This window comes from Capricornis sumatraensis, chromosome X (assembly GCF_032405125.1).
Source record: "Capricornis sumatraensis isolate serow.1 chromosome X, serow.2, whole genome shotgun sequence".
Classification (NCBI taxonomy): Eukaryota; Metazoa; Chordata; class Mammalia; order Artiodactyla; family Bovidae; genus Capricornis; species Capricornis sumatraensis.
Window position 1 is genome coordinate 121,491,785 of NC_091092.1, and position 14,823 is coordinate 121,506,607.

Here is a 14,823-nt window from a genome sequence, read left to right on the forward strand (position 1 = left end):
CCTGGCCCAGAATGGTCCTAGACCTTTGCAACTGAATTAAACAGAAGAAACAAAAGCAGCAAGTTCGGGCCCTGTGGGCACGGCCGGCCAGCCAATGGGGCCCGGCCGCTCCCCGGCGGAGTGGTACTATGATGACAGTAGCCAACCAGCGCGCTCCATGCAAATAAGGTACTGTATCCCGCACCCGCCGCTCCAGTGCAGTCTGGTTGTTATAGTGATAAACTGAGGCCTTGCCTTTTGGTTTCTCGGAGGAGGAAAGGGGCGGGGGATTAGGGGGTAACCTCTTTACTTCCCCCTGGAAAAGACAGAAGGGATGAAGAAGGGGGATGGGTGGAGAAGAGAAAAATACGTGACAAAGAAAACATTCGCTGCCTGGGAGGAGACTCTCAGAGGGTGTAGAGCTGGAGGGAGCATTCACTGGCCATGCCAGTACTTACCACTGATGCTGAGTCAGAAACAGGTATCCCAAAATCCCTTTCCAATGAGCCTCCCTCAGAAACCATGGAGGAAATAGAGCACACATGCCCACAGCCTCGACTGGTAAGTAAAGACAAAGGATGCAAATGTATGCGTGGCTATGGCACAAAAGAGTTCCTTCTGCGCCCGCAGCCAGTGAGGAAAGCAATGCTTAGAGGATTTTCATGTAAATGAGAATGGAGCTACCGCCTAATCCTTCTCAGCTGTTTATACTTAGCTTCTATACCGGGCGCTGCTCTCAGCTTACAAAGCATTATTGTATTGGCTGGGTAGGAAGCGGGCCGCTTGGGCTATGCTGTTTTTGTGCCTTGGGAGGAGGGGATGGGCTTTTCTTCTTTTAGGTGTAGTCTCGTCTAAAGATAAAGCTCCTACGGTACAATTTTAAAATGGTATTCTCTCCACAAAGCTTGGGAAGTGTCCGTTGTTAAGTTCTAAATTCTAGCTAAGGAATGATTCTGTCCTCAACTAATTTCGGTGCTTAATGTCAATTTTGGAAAAATGAGAGCGACATGGAAGCCAAACTTACCCGTTCGCTTGAAAATTTCAAAATACATGAATGAAAGGGTCCCTCAGTATTGTGTTCAGAAATAATGTGCATCTTAAATGTAAACATTTCCGGAGCGTGCTGCCGAGGGTTTCTCTTCGGGTACTGGGAACCGGGGACAGCTACATTTACTTGGAAAGGGGCTGCATGCCTTTCATAATCAAACTGTGGAAACAGCACTCAAGCTTCCTTGCATCTCAGTGAATGGCATCCCAAATTTCATCAGCTTCACTGCCACTGCTCATGATTCCTTAAGTAAATGTGAAAGGTGGCTGGTTCTCAACCGCCTCAGCATGTATCCTCCAGCAATCAAAAGCACCAAATGGGTAGTGGGTTTTGGGGTGGCCTGAAGTCTTGGTGAACTTGGCGAGACCTTTCTTAGAACCCTCAGATCCAAGGGACAGACTAGTTAGAGCTACCCTCTCTCTAGTGATAGCCACCCCCTCCTCGGTCCCTGTGTTAAAAGTGCAATGAGTTTTTGTTTTTTTTTTTTAACAAAAAGGAGTTTGTGATATAGCATTTTCTGTGAACTCCCAAAATGAGGAGATTCCCAAATGAGATTCCAAGTCTAGTCTATCTTGTAACTTACTTCTTAATGGTTACTAAGGGTTCAGAGGGAGATAGGACAAGTTTCTAAAACATGAAAACAAGTCGCCTTAGAGCATAGTGGGCTTTTGTTCACTAATGTTTCTGTTTTTTTTTAAGATCTATTTTCTTAGGACCCTTTACTACTAACTGTTCCCCAGTGCTTAAGCCACTTGCTGAACAGTATACATAAGGTAGTACCTGTGTTCTCATGGGATACAAACCATCCCAGTAAGTTTGTTACCAAGGGATTCCTTTGAACCACTAGACAACTCTTGGTTAAGGCGTGTGCAAAACGACAAGAACAACAAACTAACCCTTAAATACTTGTTACAAGATCACCCAGAATATATTTTTTAAACATTATACTCGATGTTCAAATTCTAATCACACACCTTCCTGACAGGTAAAGGGCAGGAGAGAAAGAGGGGGCATCCAGTTCCGGTTTGTGTGTCAGTGCCCACTTCTTTTCCTTCCTTTTCCGCCTTTTAGCTGTTCTGCTCCTTGGTTGCTTCTCCCTGAGAGGGTGGGCAGAGGAAATCAAAGGAAGGAAGAAAGTTCAAGTACTTTCCACTTTCCCTTGTGACAGCTCATCTGGGAGGTTAACTCACAAGATCCATGCAAAGCTGGCAGTGTTACGCCTCCACCTCCCCACCATTTTAGAAATGAAGAAACTGAGGTTCAGAGAGAGTAAGCGACTTCCCCAGAGTCACACTGCTTTGAAGGGCTGTAGAGCTGGGATCTGAACCCAGAACTCTACCTGCAAAGTGGAAGTTCTCATCCGACACACCCTAAGTGAGGTACATTCTTCTCCCATCTTTTTGGCAGTTCTGGCTTGTATGTGTGTCTGTGTGTGTGCACGTGCATGTGAAGGATATACAGAAGTTGAACTGTGAAAGTGATTGCTTTGATAAAAGATTTTCCCTGTTGTCCATCATTATTGTGGTCTATAAAAAATTGGCTCTGCTTAAATAGGGGCTATTTACCAATTTGTAAACCACTATTAAGTTTTGGAAGCACCTTTTATCAGCAAAATTTGCATTGTAGGGGTATATTCTAAATTTAGATTTACACTTAATAGCGAAGGCACATATTACCTACTTAATAACAAAGTTTGAAGAGAGTGGAAAATGAAAATATTAAATTAGCATTTTTATGTTTTTTACTGGTTTCTATTGATCTTTAGCTTTGCTAATATCATCATATTTCAAAGTATATAAATTCTGTGTTTCTCCCAGGACCAAACATGTCTTCCCAAGTCAATTGTGGGTCCCTCAGAGTCTGACTGTTGAGTTGCTTGACTAGCTTTGGAAAGTGCATGGAAGACGTGAAAGGTAACCCTTCAGAGGACAGGCTCCTTCCCCCACGTGTTACCCACTTGAATTCATAAAGTTTAGAGAAAATAGGACTCAATAACAAAGTGAAAGTGAAAGTGAAGTCGCTCAGCCGTGTCCAACTCTTTGCGACCCGTGGACTGTAGCCCACAAAGCTCCTCCGTCCATGGGATTCTCCAGGCAAGAATACTGGACTGGGTTGCCATTTCGTTCTCCAGGGTCAATAACAAAACATTATTTCAAAAAGAGAGTAGCATTTATCAGAGTGGTTGTGATTGTATTAACTGAGGCACACACTGGTTCCCCAAACTCACTCTAACTTTACCTAGAGATACAGGAAAGGACATTTCTGGGTAAATAAAAGGCCATAAAGGTTTATTGCAGGTCCCAGAATGTGACATAATGTCACCATTTATAGATACAAACTTTATTTAAATCTCAGCAATTGTGTAAAATGGCCTTTTTGTGATGAACTGTGTGTGTGATTGAGCCTGGCACTTGAGAAGGTATGTACAGCATCTCTGTCTACATGTGTTTATCTATATATTATTATTATTATTTTAAAAAATTATTTATTTGGCTGCATTGGGTCTTACTGTGGCACGCAGGCTATTTCATTACAGTACACAGACTCTCGAGCTGCAGCACGTGGGTTCTGGAGTGTGCAGGCTCAGTAGTTGTGGTGCAGGGGCTTAGTTGCTCCACAGGATTTTGTTGTTGTTTAGTCCCTAAGTTCTTGGTGACTCCATGGATGTGGTATCTTAGTTTCCCAACCAGGGATCAAACCTGAGTCCCCCCCATTGCAAGGCGAAGTCTTAACAACTGGACCACCAGGGAGGAGAAGGCAAGGGCATCCCACTCCAGTACTCTTGCCTGGAAAATCCCATGGATGGAGGAGCCTGGTAGGCTGCAGTCCATGGGGTCACTAAGAGTCGGACACGACTGAGCAACTTCACTTTCACACATTGGAGAAGGAAATGGCAACCCACTCCAGTGTTCTTGCCTGGAGAATCCCAGGGATGGCGGAGCCTGGTGGGCTGCTGTCTATGGGGTCGCACAGAGTCAGACACGACTGAAGTGACGCAGCAGCAGCAGGACCACCAGGGAAATCCTGTGTTTGGGTATATAATCTTCATAGTGAAGTTTGTTTATTGTGATGCGGGTTAATGCTGCCCACAGTGATTGAGTACCTACTACATGCTGAGCTCTGAGCCCTGTGGTACTCTGGAATCTAGAGATACTAGAGGCACTGTGGAATCTAGAGATCTAGATTGTGGAAGAGACTGGCACACAAACAGATTGGTTACATACAGATTGATAAAGACACAGCTGGCAAAGGGGTGTGTTACCAGGTGCACTGGGGACAGAAGGGAGACAGTGGGTAACTCCTTGACAGCGAGTCTATGTTTGCCAGGGGACTGTTGAGTAGAAACCTGTTTTGTCCTCACTATATCCCTGGTGTCTAATACAGAGCCTGGCATAGCTCTTTAAGGAAAGGGAGTGGAAAGTTGGCATACCTAGATAGACAGGACTTTAAAGCAATCTAAACTTTAGACCCTTGTAAGTAGCAAATTGATAAGGATATTGAAGATACAATGGAATCATGTTCAAGGGAGAACTTTTCTGGAAAGTTCAGTTCAGTCGCTCAGTCGTGTCTGACTCTTTGCGACCCCATGAATCGCAGCACGCCAGGCCTCCCTGTCCATCACCATCTCCTGGCTCACTCAGACTCACGTCCATCGAGTCCGTGATGCCATCCAGCCATCTCATCCTCTGTCGTCCCCTTCTCCTCCTGCTCCCAGCATCAGAGTCTTTTCCAATGAGTCAACTCTTCACATGAGGTGGCCAAAGTACTGGAGTTTCAGCTTTAGCATCATTCCTTCCAAAGAAATCCCAGGGCTGATCTCCTTCAGAATGGACTGGTTGGATCTCCTTGCAGTCCAAGGGACTCTCAAGAGTCTTCTCCAACACCAGAGTTCAAAAGCATCAATTCTTCGGCACTCAGCCTTCTTCACAGTCCAACTCTCACATCCATACATGACCACAGGAAAAACCATAGCCTGACTAGACTGACCTTTGTTGGCAAAGTAATATCTGTGCTTTTTAATATGCTATCTAGGTTGGTCATAACTTTTCTTCCAAGGAGTAAGTCTTTTAATTTCATGGCTTCATGCAGTGATTTTGGAGCCCCCAAAATAAAGTCTGACACTGTTTTCACTGCTTCCCCATCTATTTCCCATGAAGTGATGGGACCAGATGCCATGATCTTGGTTTTTTGAATGTTGAGCTTTAAGCCAACTTTTTCACTCTTCTCTTTCACTTTCATCAAGAGGCTTTTTAGTTCCTCTTCACTTTCTGCCATAAGGGTGGTGTCATCTGCATATCTGAGGTTATTGATATTTCTCCCAGCAATCTTGATTCCAGCTTGTGCTTCTTCCAGCCCAACATTTCTCATAATGTACTCTGCATATAAGTTAAATAAGCAGGGTGACAATATTCAGCCTTGACGTACTCCTTTTCCTATTTGGAACCAGTCTGTTGTTCCATGTCCAGTTCTAACTGCTTCTGGAACGTATAACTGTAGATTTTCCACCTGCCTTTCTTTCCATTGGGAGAAATACTAGGAAAGAGGAATAAATAGAATTAAATAACACTGATAAGGAAATTAGAAAAGAGATAGAAAACTACCTAGGTTTTATGATAGAGCTTATGTCTTAGGAATGTAACCTTTTATTTATTTTTATTTGGAGAACAATTGCTTTACAATTGTTGTCTTCATTTCTGCCGTACATTAACATGAGTCAGCCATAGAGATATACATATGCCTGCTCCTCTTGAACCTCCTACCCACCTCCCACCCTGTCCCACACCTTAAGGATGTAATCTTATTTCTACCCTTATTTTTTTTACTGTGGTGGCTCGGGTTTGAGATGTTTCTGAGAATTCTTTCTATTGTTATAGTCTTTATTCTTGGTCCTTGACTTGTTTTTCACTCTTTGCTGTCTTTTTTCTTAAACTTGATACCATGTGACTTACAAAGTGGACTGCCGAAAAGAGGAACTGAGTGGCCGTGGAGAGGGTGTAACAGCCTTCTTTGGAGACCCAACCCCTGAGGGATGGGACTCCTCCTGTGTAGGGACTGTGTCCTGCTAGGTCCCCAACCCTCAGTCGATGCCTCTAGGCCAATCCTCTGGGCCCAGGCAAAGTGAAGTGTTAGTCACTCAGTTGTGTCTTGTCTGACTCTTTGTGACCCCGTGGACTATAGTCTCTCTCCATGGGATTTCCTAGGCAAGAATACTGGAGTGGGCTGCCATTCCCTTCTCCAGGAATCTTCCCGACCCAGGTGTCCTGCATTGCAGGCAGATTCTTTACCGTCTGAGCCACCAGGGAAGCCCAGATTTACCACTAGCTGCATGATTTTGGTCAGTTCTTTTCAACTAGACCCAGTCACCCTGAAAGCTGTCTTCTTTTGGTTAACGACCTTGGTCAAGTTCTTCTAGAAGTGCATTCTGCTGTTACAGAGAAGTTGTAATTCTAGCCTGCAAAATCAGTTCCATGAACATGGATGTTCCACAGATCAACTGAGAAGGCCTTGGAAATAAAAAAGGGCTGGTTCTATATGCCATGTTTGCAGGAGTTGATTTTGGGCTTCACTTCACAGTGGAGCAGTGCCAAGAGACTGCTGTCTTGCAGAAGGTGCATTATGTCAGCTGGGATGTAGGGCGCTCCCCAGCTAGTGCTTGAAAAGATGACCAGATTTCCAGAGACATCCTTGGCTCCCTTTATGAGCCCCACCATGTATGTAGCTACTCAGCCAGCATACATTTTAAAAGTGAGATACTTATTGTGCTAGGTCAGTGAAAAGAAACAAACACGAGCTTCCTTGGGCATTTACTGTGGTCTGCAGGAATTCTGCCCAAGGCTATTATTAGACATCTTCCTGCTGATCTCGGTTCAAATGCAACATCCATTTCTTACAGATTGATAATAGTCAGGCATATTGAACATGGGGTCAATGAATTCGTTTCTCCTATTCTTTTAAATTTATTCTTTCACTACCTCCCCCCCCCCCCGATTTGCCTAATGCTAAACTCCTTTTCTTGAGATGGTTGGATGGCATCACCGACTCAATGGACGTGAGTTAGAGCAAACTCTGGGAGACAGTGAAGGACAGGGAAGCCTGGCATGCTGCAGTCAATGGGGTCGCAGAGTCAGACGTGACTTAGTGACTGAATAACAACAAAACTCCTTTTGGAAAAAATTAATATAAACCAAATATTTGTTTGATTTTGATGTTTGAACATATAGAAATGGAAATGGCATGAGGCAGTGAGGGGGATTTAAAGGATTTACTGACGCAAGACTTTAGAAGGTAACCAGGAGAAACCTTAGTCCCTGACCAACACGATTCACAGTAAGCCAGCTGCTTAGAAATTTTCACCCGCAACAATGCACCAGGTGCTATAGAGAGAAATGAAACAAGTAATCCACAGCCTGGAAGATCATTTTCATTTAACAGGAGGCAGTAGTTTGGTGGATGGAAGCATGCCAGGACACTGAAATCCCTTAAGAGAGCTTTTTTGTAAGTTTGGTTTTAATATATTGGGCTTTGTACAGACTTTAAGCTGCATTTCATCCATTGAGCAGAAGTACTTCCCAGCAGGGAGTACTCCATTAACCTGATCCCCAAGTTAAGACAAGTCCCTGCATTTGAAGAAAAGGTGTCACTTGATGGTCCCAAGATGTTTGTGGACATGGAAAGGATTGGTCTTTTTTTTGGGGATCTTCAGCCCTCACTGTGAGTAGCATACTCCAGCTGCTAGAGTATCACTGCCTGGTGGCAATACAATGTAATTTAAATTTTTCTAGTAGCCACAATTTAAAAAGTTTTTTTAAAAGGTAAAATTAATTTCAATAGAATATTAAATTTAATCAGTACATAAAATATTGCTATCCCTCTTTTTTTAGTGAGAAGAGTTTTTATTTTATTTAGTTTTGGCTGTGCTGGGTCTTTGTTGCTACGTGTGGACTTTCTCTAGTTGCAGTGACCGGGGGCTACTCTTCATTGTGATGCACAAGCTTCTCATTGTAGTCACTTCTCTTGTTGCAGAGCACGGGCTCAGTAGTTGTGGCTCACAGCTTAGTAGTCCCTCGGTTTATGGGATTTGGGGCTTCCTTTGTGGCTCAGCTGGTAAAGAATCTGCCTGCAATGTGGGAGACCTAGGTTTGATCCCTGGGTTGGGAAGATCCCCTGGAGAAGGGAAAGGCTACCCACTCTAGTGTTCTGGCCTAGAGAATTCCATGGACTGTCCATGGAGTTGCAAAGAGTCAGACACAATTGAGTGACTTTCACTTTCACTTTATGTGATTTTAGTTCCTGGACCAGGGATCGAACCTGTGTCCCCTGCATTGGCAGGCAGATTGTTTATCCACTGTGCCACTAGGGAAGTCCAATATTACCATTTCAAATATAATCATTATAAAGATAATTAATGGGGTATTATAATATCTGCACTGCACAGCTTGTGAGATCCTAGTTCCCCAACCAGGGATCGAACCTGGGCCCCCAGCAGTGGAAGCATGGAATCCCAACCCTGGACCACCAGGGAACTCCCTTTATATTCTTCATACCAAGTCTGAAATCGTGTGTATCTATTACACTTACTACATGTTTCAGTTCAGACTAGCCAATTTCAAGTGCTTACTTGCCACATATTGCTTTAGAGGGAACTTGGACACCTGCCTAGGCCTGTGGAGGATGATCTCTGAGAAGCCATAATGACAAATAGATTTCATATCACATAGCACATAACAGAAAAAAAATCACCTTTTTGTTAGACTATTGCAGCAATCTACACGAGAGTTAATAAGTTTGAAGTTAGAGGTGGGGTAGTGGGAAAGGAGAGTACTGGATGCGTATGGGAGACCTTGAGGTAAATGGGTTTTCCAGGTGGCTCAGTGGTAAAGAATCTGCCTGGCAATGCAGGAGATATGGGTTCGATCCCTGAGTCAGGAAGATCTCCTGGAGAAGGGAATGGCAACCTACTCCAGCCAGTATTCTTGCCTGGGAAATCCTGTGGCCAGAGGAGCCTGGTAGGCTACAGTCATGGGGTTGCAAAAGAGCCGGACACGACTGAGCGACTAAGTAACAACAACAAGGAGATAAATGCTCTAGGATTTGTAACTGAGTTTGAAGGTGAGGCAGCGTCAAAACTACTCAGTTTTTTGGCTGTAGTGAGTGGGTGTCATGCGAGCCCCCAGGAATAGCAAGTTGTGAGAGTTATGTTGGGGATACCATGGGAACTTCCATTTGAAGGTGTCTAGTGAATGTTTTGTCTTGGAACTCAGAGTTCTGAGCTGAAGATGTTGATCTGGGAGACCTCAGTTTGAAGGAGATGGAAGTGAAATTGAGGTCATGAAATTGATGGGAGTGACACTGAATTGGACAGTTTCTGGACTGCTAAAAGAAGTGGATGAAAATGGTTAACTAGCAAGAGTGACTCAGTATAATCCTACTACAGGGTAGTTCTGAAAAACAACTGACCCTGAGCCATGCTATGAGGTTCTTGAAAGGAGTAAAATAGAAAAGCTATAATTAAAGCTATTAGAAAGCTCCTTATATCTGCCTGTCTCTACATGAAATCTGGTTAAATTAATCTACTTTATCCCAGAATCTTCCCAGGATGGAATGCTGAGGAACACCATTTAAAGAACCAGTAGAGGAAAGATCACAAAAATAGGACAGATCTTTCAAATATCTGGGAGATCAAGGGTGCCAAGGGCAGGATAAGTTCTGTGGAAGTGATATCCAATAGAACCCAATGCAACAGAGAGAGATCACATGACATAATAAGGGAAAGTCTCCTTTGGATATAGGGAGAAGAGATCAGTGGTGATGTTTCAGTGACGTGTTGAAATCAGGGGCCAGATAGGTTGAAGAGCATTTAGAGGGTAGAGAAGTAGAAGCTTGACCGAGAGGAGAAGCTTATAGAATGTATAGGACCCAACGGTGAATAAATCAGGGTTTGAGATTGAGAGAGGCTAGCTTTTCTCTTCTCTTGTTCCTTCCATATTTCTCTCCATCCAAGATGCAAAAGCTTCTGGTCAGTTCATTCTTTTAAATTGGTAATAATTGCACTTAAATATAAGTGAGAAACAGCCAGTGGGAGAAGGTGAAAGTGAAGGGGAAAACTGATGAAGGGAATATTAGACTGGAGAGGCTGGGATCCAGTGCACAAGTGGAGGAATTGGCTTCTGATTCTTCCGGTAAAGAGACATCTCTCCCACTGTGGTGATGAAGAAGCTAGTAAAGATGTTTTCAGTTAAGAATAAGTTAGAAGGGGAAAAGGTATTTAAAGTTGAAAGCCTCCTTTCTTTGATAGCTTCTGTTTTCTCCATGAAGGTGGAAGCAAAGTCATAGTGACTTGGTTCTGGTAGGTGCAGAAGTGTAATTATGGGATAGCCTGGAAAGTCTATCCAACCCCAAAACCTTTCCGCTCCACAGGCCTCCAGGCTGTGGCTGGGGCGGTGAGGGAAGGTGGGAAGGCTGAGTGATGACTGATGAGATGTGGTATTGATGAGCGGAAACCCTTCTGTTTCTTGATGACCTCTGGGGCTCCACACCAACCCTCCAAATCAAGGCAGAGCCGTATCTGTAGCCTCATGAATACCAGACTGGCCCACAGCAAAAGGGCTGGATGCTGGCAAGATAAGGTGGCTGCAGCTTGGTCTCTGCTTGCTGCAATCCACAGTCTGATTCTAACATCCATTCTGCCATTAATTATTGTGTGAGCTTAAGCAAATCGCTTCTCTCTGGACCTCAATTCTATCACCCACTATGAGTTGGATAGCTGATCTTTGGTTCACTTCAGTGTGCTGTTGTTTGATGCTCATATCAACAGTCAGGGCTACCCCACTCTTCACCTCCCATTGGTTTTATACATTTAGAGTAAAAACAAGTTGAATGACCTTATGGCAAGACACACTGGCAAAAGTATGCATAACGAATGTTCACAAAATACTTTGAAACGTTGTATTAATGTCATATAAACTTTTGTTGTCTTCTACTTTATTCTTCAGCAAGATGGGATGCATTCTGAATCATGTGTTGAATGTTCTAGTCATTTTCAAAGAAACCTGTGTTGAATCTCTTTTTAACGTGAACAATAGCCTTCTAATTTCTCTATTTCATAATACTGAAGTTCAAAATACTGGGTTTACTTTGAGGCCAACAGTATGGCACTGAACTCTAGGGGCCTTCTTCAACTGGTGCTGCCCATCTAAGAACTGTGTTTGGGGTTCAAGTCCAACAGTGGGTCAAACCATAGTCCTGTGATGACTCCTGTATCTTTCGCTGGTGCCCACACTAAGCTTCTCAGGGCACCCTTCGTGAAATTAGGAAGACTTATTCTATCTCATCACTGGAGGCAAGATGTGATATAGGAACAAACTAAGTCATTGCAAGCTAGGCCTATTTTCTTCCAATGATCTCCCAGGTAACAGCCCTTACCTTGTGAGAATCTGATTACGTGTTGCTGGTCTCAGACCATAGCATTATTGTCTTAACATTCCTACCTTTCTCTTTATCCCAGCATGAACCGGGTTATATGGGAGGCTGGGGAAGCTGACCCTGCTCAGGGAAAAAGAGACAGTTTAGCACTCAACAATCTTGAAGGCACACTTGAAAACACAGTGATTAGGAAATAAAGCAGCAAGCCCTGGTAGTGTGTGCCTGTGTAATACTGCATGGGGCCACATGGGGCCAGCCCACAGAGCACGACTGATTTTCATGTCATCTCCTCCCTCCTACCATAGTCTTTGACTTGGCAGTTTTTGTGTTCCACTCAGCAGTTCATGCACACTGAACCTGATGCCAATGTGAAAGGATGCTGAAGGCTACTTAAACTGGCACTTAAGAAAAATAGCAACAACAATAACAGTAATAGGTTAATAGAAGTATCATGAATGAGGTGTACAGCCCATTGCCGACCAAATGGTGTTGAAAGCTTGCTTCTGGTACTCACAGGCTTCTCTGCTTCATCTCTAGTGGGCCTGAGTTTGTAGGGATAGTCACATAATACTAAATTCTATTACACCTCCAGATTGTTTAGTTATAAGGTCATTGTTCTATGGTGGTCTCAAGGCTAGAGGTCTCACTCCTTTTCCTCCAGCACGTGGGGAATGGAATAACTGTTTATGGTGCACACTGTGTTAGGTGCTGTGGCAGGTGCTTCATATGGATTCTCTTGTTTAACCGGGCTACAGACTTGTGAAATAAGAATGACTGCTCACCACATTATAAATAAGGAAAGCAAGCATTAAGTAATTCCCCAAAGATCAAACACCAACTGATAAAACTGAGACTTAAAATTTGGTCTGTCTTGACTTCTAAAGCCCCCTGTTGTCAGTACACACTGTTCTCCCATGAAAGTGAGTCGAGAACCACCTGCTCCAGCTCCCAGGTAATTCAGAAACAAGATGTGTTTGCATGCACTTTGAGAAGAGCCACATTTAGCTCTGTCATGTCACATTTTTCTGCTTTTGGGACTAGGAGTAGAAACAGATCAGATGTTTAAGCTCTCTATAGTAAATTTAGAAATTCAAAATAAATGCATTTGACCCAGCACTTCTACTCTTAGAAAGTTTGTACATATGGCCACCAAAGACTAGTATTACGATGTTCTTAGCAGCATTATTCATAATAACCCCAAAGAGGAAACTCCCCAAATGCCCAGCAGAAGTAGAATAAATAAATTGTAGCATATTCATACGATGTAATGCTACCTAGCAATGAGGATAAAGAATCTATAACCACCTGCAAAAACAGGGATGAATCTCACAAACTCAATATTGAATGAAAGAAGCCCAGACATGAAAGACTATACACTATCCAATTCCATTTCTGTTCAATATTTTAAAAGTAGGCAAGCTAATGTTAATAATAGAAGTCAAGATAGTGGAAGGAGCACAGGATGGAGACTGGCAGTGGATGGTTACTTGATCTGGGTGCTATGTGCGTTCAGCTTGTGAAAGTTCACTAAGCTGCACCCTTAGGATATGTGCATATTTCTGTATGTATATTATTCTTTAAATCTAAGTATAAAGATAGTCTGATCATCATAATAAGGGTAGAGTATGCCCTATTATGGTGATCAGACTTAGGCTACCACAGATTTCCCATTTCTAAATAATTCTGGTGATCTATTAGGCAACACTCTAGGGAATGGTATCAGAATCTATTGACAGTTATAGCTGTTGGCTGCTAACAGGGCTTCAGTGTGCTTGGTCCTTCCAAGAGTCAGTATACCCAGCCCCAGAGAGAATGTAGGTAAGCCCTTGAAGTAAACTTGCCTTATTTCTAGGACCAGTCCAGCCCTAGCCAGGTAATCTGTGAATTAAAATCCATGGTGCCTAATCTAGATACGTTTTCTAACAATGACCTAGCCTTACAATTTCTAGACTCAGAAGGAAGTGGATGGAATTTGCTAGCTAGCAAGGGTGCCTCCGGATAATCCTACAAATTGCAGAAAATAAGTACCCCGAGCCATCCTGTCAGGTTTTTAAAGGGAAGAAAAATGAAAAGCTGTAATTAAAGCTGTTCGAATCCTCTCTATATCTGCTTATCTCTCTCTATATGAGATCTGGTTAAATCAATCTGCTTTACAATCTTCCAGGATGTTACCATGAGAAACAACATTTAAAGAGTCTGTAAAGGAAGGGCCATGGAAAGAAGACAGAGACATATTTCTCAAAAAGGTGGGAGACCAAGGTCTATGAGCAAAGCAGTCACCTCATTGGCAGCTATACTTACATTTTTTCCATATATATATATATATATATATATATATTATAGACATCATCCCCTTTGCAGAATCAATCTTCTTTGGAAAACCTTTCTTTATTGGAACATCTTTAGTGGCTCAGAAACAAGTGTTTTATTATTGAAATAGAATCTAGCAAATACCTCAAGCTGAGACATGTTAGAAATATCTGTACTTCCATCCAACTGTATAGCAAACCTCCCACACTGCATAATTTGTTCTAATGCTTGTTTCTTTCAGTCTTCAGCAATGTTTTCTATATGTCTTCCAAATATATTTGCTGACAAAGGAATGCATTTTAGTTTGACATCAATTTTTTTTCTACACATTAGAGCAGCCAGTTTTACTGTGACTTGAAGAGCAGGTGTTTTTGCAATGATATGAGACTTTTGGTTTTTCTCTATTGAATTGTAGCAACTCAAAAAAGGCTTCCAAACATTCATTGTACGTGAAATAGTATTTTGTGAAGCATAGGATTGAGTATCACATCTTGAAATATTGCTGAAAAAAAATCAGAGGTTTGCCTTCATGTTCTGGATGCTTCATTTTTAAGTATCATGGTAATTACAATAGCTTGATACCATCATGAGCTAACATCTCAATGTACATCATATGCTCCAGATGAAGTTTAATGCTAATAGCACATATTTCAAATAATCTTCTTTGTGATCATTTTTGATTCTGCTGTCTTCTCAAATCTAATGAGGCCACCAGTGTTTACACCTAATAATGTGGCTGCTAGAGAACTTATACAAGGACTAGAAGAGTTAGGGACTTTCCTGGCCACCCAGTGGTTAAGGTTTGGTGCTTCCAGTGCAGGGGGCACGGGTTTGATTCCTGGTCAAAGAACTAAGATCCCACATGTTGTGTGGTGCAATCAAAGAAATCTTTAAGAAGAGTAGAAGGGTCAGCTTGGTCACTTTTTTGGGTGTTAGTCTGTTTATGGTATCTTTGGGGCTTCCCAGGTGATGCCAGTGGTAAAGAATCTGCCTGCCAATGCAGATGACACAACAGACTCGGGTTTGATCCCTGGGTTGGGAAGATCCCCTGGAGGAGGAAATGA

General features: G+C 42.8%; 1 protein-coding gene across 1 annotated transcript in view; it reads left to right on the top strand.

The window, feature by feature from the left end:
- The first annotated feature begins 423 nt into the window (after positions 1-423).
- Positions 424-14,823, top strand: part of PCYT1B (phosphate cytidylyltransferase 1B, choline) — a 115,384-nt gene continuing 100,984 nt past the window's right edge. The window contains exon 1 of the mRNA XM_068962814.1: positions 424-540. Coding sequence (XP_068818915.1) covers positions 424-540 — 117 coding nt within the window. The remainder of the gene's footprint in view (positions 541-14,823) is intronic.